Source organism: Macrotis lagotis, chromosome 1 (assembly GCF_037893015.1).
Source record: "Macrotis lagotis isolate mMagLag1 chromosome 1, bilby.v1.9.chrom.fasta, whole genome shotgun sequence".
NCBI lineage: Eukaryota > Metazoa > Chordata > Mammalia > Peramelemorphia > Peramelidae > Macrotis > Macrotis lagotis.
In genome coordinates this window covers 815,106,126-815,110,852 of record NC_133658.1, presented here as the reverse complement: position 1 = coordinate 815,110,852, position 4,727 = coordinate 815,106,126, and the positions used below count along the sequence as shown (strand labels likewise).

General features: G+C 38.0%; 1 protein-coding gene across 1 annotated transcript; it reads left to right on the top strand.

The window, feature by feature from the left end:
* Nucleotides 1–1,075: 1,075 nt before the first annotated feature.
* On the top strand, nt 1,076–3,455 carry CCDC89 (coiled-coil domain containing 89). The gene has a single exon (XM_074189069.1). It carries the CDS (start codon nt 1,215–1,217, stop codon nt 2,337–2,339), a length of 1,125 nt encoding a protein of 374 aa, XP_074045170.1. The 5' UTR covers nt 1,076–1,214; the 3' UTR covers nt 2,340–3,455.
* Nucleotides 3,456–4,727: the final 1,272 nt, after the last annotated feature.

Here is a 4,727-nt window from a genome sequence, read left to right as displayed (position 1 = left end):
TATCTACTACTACACCTAACCGGCCCATTTATAGCTTTTTAGATAAACATAAACCTCATATAACTAGTTGTGGGACTTGGTCAGGGGAGGGGGGAAATGAACTATGGCTTTTGTTCTATAGGGGATTTTTCTCTGAATCTTGACTTCCTGGAATAAATATTTTCCTTTCCACAAAGTTCCTCATTAAGGCATCTTCCTCTTTAGAATATAATGTCACATCAACATAGCAAGTGCCCTCAGATTTATAGCTGTTTTCATCTGTATATCCTGATCTTTAAAAACTATGTCTCTGTCCAATAGATTCTTAGATTCAGAAAATCCATGCAACTCACTGATTCATTTGAAACTGAACTGTTTTCAGTCAGTACACCCATTTGAGTACTATTCTTTCATTGAATTGACAAAGGCTCTTGGGGTCTAGGGTCTCCCAGTTTCTCTGTTCTAAAACTCTTTTGCTCCTCCATTCAGATTATTGGAAGTAGGGACAGTCACAGGAACACAATGAGAGATTTTTAAAATAATTTATTGCCTAAATGAACTCCTGGACATGTGGTTTGGCAAAATTCCTTTCCAGGCTTTGATTCTTCCCTCTATCAATGAATGTTGAAATGTGAAAAGTATCTTAAGCACTGTAGTTTATTTTAAAAGTTATAATCTTGACTCGAGTTTAGTTACTACTTAATAGTTATACGTTAAAAATTACAGTAGTTATATGTTAAAAATTACTAAGAAATTTAATGTTTCCCCATTCTCATTGTAAGAAAGGAAAGAGGAAGGGGGAGGGGAAGATATATTATGACCAGTTTGCCTTGTTCATTCCTGGTTAGAAACTAGACTTTCAACTTTTCTTTCCATAGCTATTGGCTGTTAATTGAAGTAATGAATGAATGACAGGCAAATCTGTGTATCACAGACTAAGAGCTGAGACTGGGGAAAAAGCCAAGGACAAACAGACCACAGTTGTCAGTTTATTGTTTCGGCCCCACCCTCATCGCATCACAACATTCTGAGCTTTTCAACCAATCAGAGAGCATCCTGTGCAATAATAAAAACAGTTTGAAAGTCTTGAAGCCTCCATAGCAACACTAAACATCTTTTGAAATTGCTGCTGAGAGAGAGGGAGAGAGAGAGAGAGAGAGAGAGAGAGAGAGAGAGAGAGAGAGAGAGAGACTGAGAGACTGAGCAGAGCACAGTTGTGGAGTGATTGTGTTTTTATGCCTCAGAAAGAGAAAACTCCCGGGATGAGTTCATCCACCCCATCCTCTAAGGTCACAGAGGAAGAAAACAAATTAGAAAATCCGGATGATGACGACAATGATGATATGGAGTGCAAAGAACTGGACGGCTTGAAAGAAGCCTTGGAGAACCTCCGCGGTCTATCCAGTGAGGAAAAAGGTGAAAAGGCTTTATTACGCTCACGCCTACAGGAGCAGTCTCAGCTCATCTGTATCCTGAAACGTAGGGCTGATGAGACACTAGAGCGTTGTGAAGTCCTGGAGCAGCTCAACGCGGAGCTGGAGGAAAAAAGGGTCTGTGACTCCGAAAAGCTGGAGGCCCAGACCCAGCGCGCCCTGAAGCTGGAGGCCCGCTTCATGGACCTGGCTGCCAACCACGAGGAGATGATCCGCTTCAAAGATGAACACAAGAGGCAGAACATAAAACTGAGAGAAGAGAATGAAATCTTGAGGAAGGAGAATAGGGAACATTTCAGCCAAGCCCTGAAAGATCAAGAGATCAAAGTGTGTCAACTTACAGACCAGGGAGAAAAGTTGTCCAGAGAGTTGGAGGCTCTGAAGGAGAAATGTGCTGAAGACTCTAGCAGAGCCAAAGCCAGAGAGAAGGAGCTCTTGGAACTACACCAACAGCAAGTCAGCTCCCTTGCCAAGGAAACCAGCTCCCTCCAAAACCAGCTCCAAACTCTGGAGGATCTGCACCAAAATACCCTGGCGAAAATGACCAAGGCCGAGGAGAAACAGAAGGACCTGAGTTCCGACTTGAGCAGCCGTCTGGAAAAAGTGACCAAGGAGAAGGATGAGCTGCTGCATCTCTCTATGGAGAGAGGCAAACTGCTTCAGAGCAAACAGTTGGAGATCCAGCAGCTGGAGGAGAAGCTGGAGATGGCAGAGATAGCCCGGAAGAATGCCCTGGATCGTTTTGAGCAAGAAGCTGCCACGGTGAATAGCAACCTCAAAGTTCAAGAACTGAGCAGAAAAGTGGAGGGAATTCAGAAAGCCTATGATGAGCTTTGGTTGCAGTCTGAAGCCTTCAAAAAGCACAGTCTGGATCTTTTAACCAAGGAGAGGGAACTCAATGCCAAACTCCGACATCTCTTCCCGTAAGGAGGTTTTGCTTCTGCTGGTCCCATTCAACCAAAATCGGCATTTACTTCTTTACTGAACCAGTAACCAGCAGTTCATTGATTATATTTCTATTATACAAAGACCTGCCTTGAGATCCACTTTATTGTCACTATTCTTGTTCCATCATTAATTTTTGGTTTCATGGATAGAACACAGTTTTGTCAGAAGTCAATTTATTTGCCTCGGAAATTTAATCCTCTTCAAAGCTTCTTCCTGTCCCTTGACTTGCATCAGGATCTTTACAGGCTCCTGGAAATTCATTTTCAGTCTTTAAGAGGTCTGCAAACAAGTGGAATTTAACCCTGTTTACAGTCTCAAGGGATGCCAAATTATTTGTATGAAATGAGATTTTGTTTTAAAAATGAAGATCCACACCTTTAATATGTAGCTGTTTTGATATCTGTATGTCTAGTCTAGCTTCCTTAGGCCATATACAAGGATGCCATGTCACTAATTCCTATGGGAGAGAGGGTAGATCTCACCACAATCTATGCAGGAAATGTAGTTTATATAAGTAAAATGGGTTTATTTCTCAATTTGCTACTTGGGTATCTAGCAAGGTTTTGATGATGGTGTCATGGTGCCTTAGATCATAATATAAATGCATCTACTGTGAAGCTAGTCACTATTACCTCTGGGAGAGAGTGCTGTTAAGTTGTTTTCCCAGAGTAGGCAGAGCGCACCACAATCAATCTATAGGAGAAGCATAGATCACATAAGTAAAATAGGTTTATTTCTGTTAGTTTATAACTCAGTTTTTAGTAGTTTTTTAAATAGAGTATTCAAAAGGGAAATAGTACAAAAAAGATGCAAATTGGTTTAATATTGCCAAAGCTATGCTAATGGGAGAAGAACTTAATCAAAGTACCAGGGGTACAAATTTCTCTATTATGGTTGTCATCATAGACTTCTTTTATGAGATCATAAGTTTTGTTGCTATTGACTATACTGTGCGTATTATATATTGGTCTCTTCATTTCTATTATACTTCCTTCCATTGAAATTCTTTTCAAAAAACAAAATATATACTTATATATTTGGATACTAAACTTTGGGGATATCTGGACAACCACAACTATAAATAAAACAATAATGTTAGACTGAAAATTTCTTGTCTTTATTGTATTTATTTACATGTGTATTTCCCTATATCCATGTAATCAAATAACTTATTTTCTAGGTATTCTAATGAATACCCCTCAACTTATTTTATACTATTTTTCTCACAGCCACCCTACACACATTCATTATAAGGTTGGTTTATCTGTATAAACTTTCTATAGCACTAAAGATTGCCAACTACTCCTGTTTTATAGATAGCATTGTTTGGTACCACCTTAATAAACAAATGCCCAAAAGTTCCAGGGAATACAAGTTTATATACTTTATATAGTATTTTATTTTCCCCCAGATAATATGTAAAAGAAATTTTCTACATTTTTAAAATTTTGGGGTTCTACATTCTCTTCCCCCCTCTCCCCACCTCATCTCCACTGAGAAGGCAAGCAATAAATAGACTATACATGAATAGTCATGCAAAACATATAAAGAAGATATAGACCCCCCAAAATCCTTAAGAAAATAAAATGTGCTTCAATCTGTATTCAGATACCATCACTTTCTCTGGGGATAGATAGCATTTTTCATCAACTTCAGAACTGTCGAGGATCATTGAATTGCTAAAAATAGCTAAGTCAATCACAGCTGATCATCTTACAATATTGTTGTTCCTTCATTTACAGTACATTTCACTTTATATCAGCTCATATAAGTCCTGGTTTTTCTGAGAGTATCCTGTTCAGCATATAGCAGAATAGTATTCTATCATAATCATGATTTGTTCAGTCATTCCCCTATTGATAAGCATCCCCTCAATTTCCAATTTTTTGCTATAGCCTCTTTTCCTTTAAAAAAAATGTAACACTATATACATGACTAATATCTAGTATCTAGTAGTGGTATTACTGGGTGAAAGATTATGCATGGTTTATAACTCTTTGGGCATAGTTCCAAATTGCTCTCCAGAATACACTACTACACCTCCCCTCCAACATTTATCACTTTCCTTTTCAGTACTATTAACAAATTTAATAGATATAAAGTAGTACCTCAAAATTGTTTTAATTGCAGTTCTCCAATAATGAGAACATTTTGTCATGTAGTTATGGATAGCTTGGATTACATCATTTGAAATCTAGTCATATCTTTTGATCATTTACCAATTGGGGAATGGCTCTTATTTTTACACATTTAACTGAATTCTCTAAATGTTTGAGAAATGAGACCTTTAGAAGGAAAAACTTGCTTCAAAATTTTTTCAGTAATATTTCTATTTCCCCATCATCCTATTTTCCCCTAATTTATTCT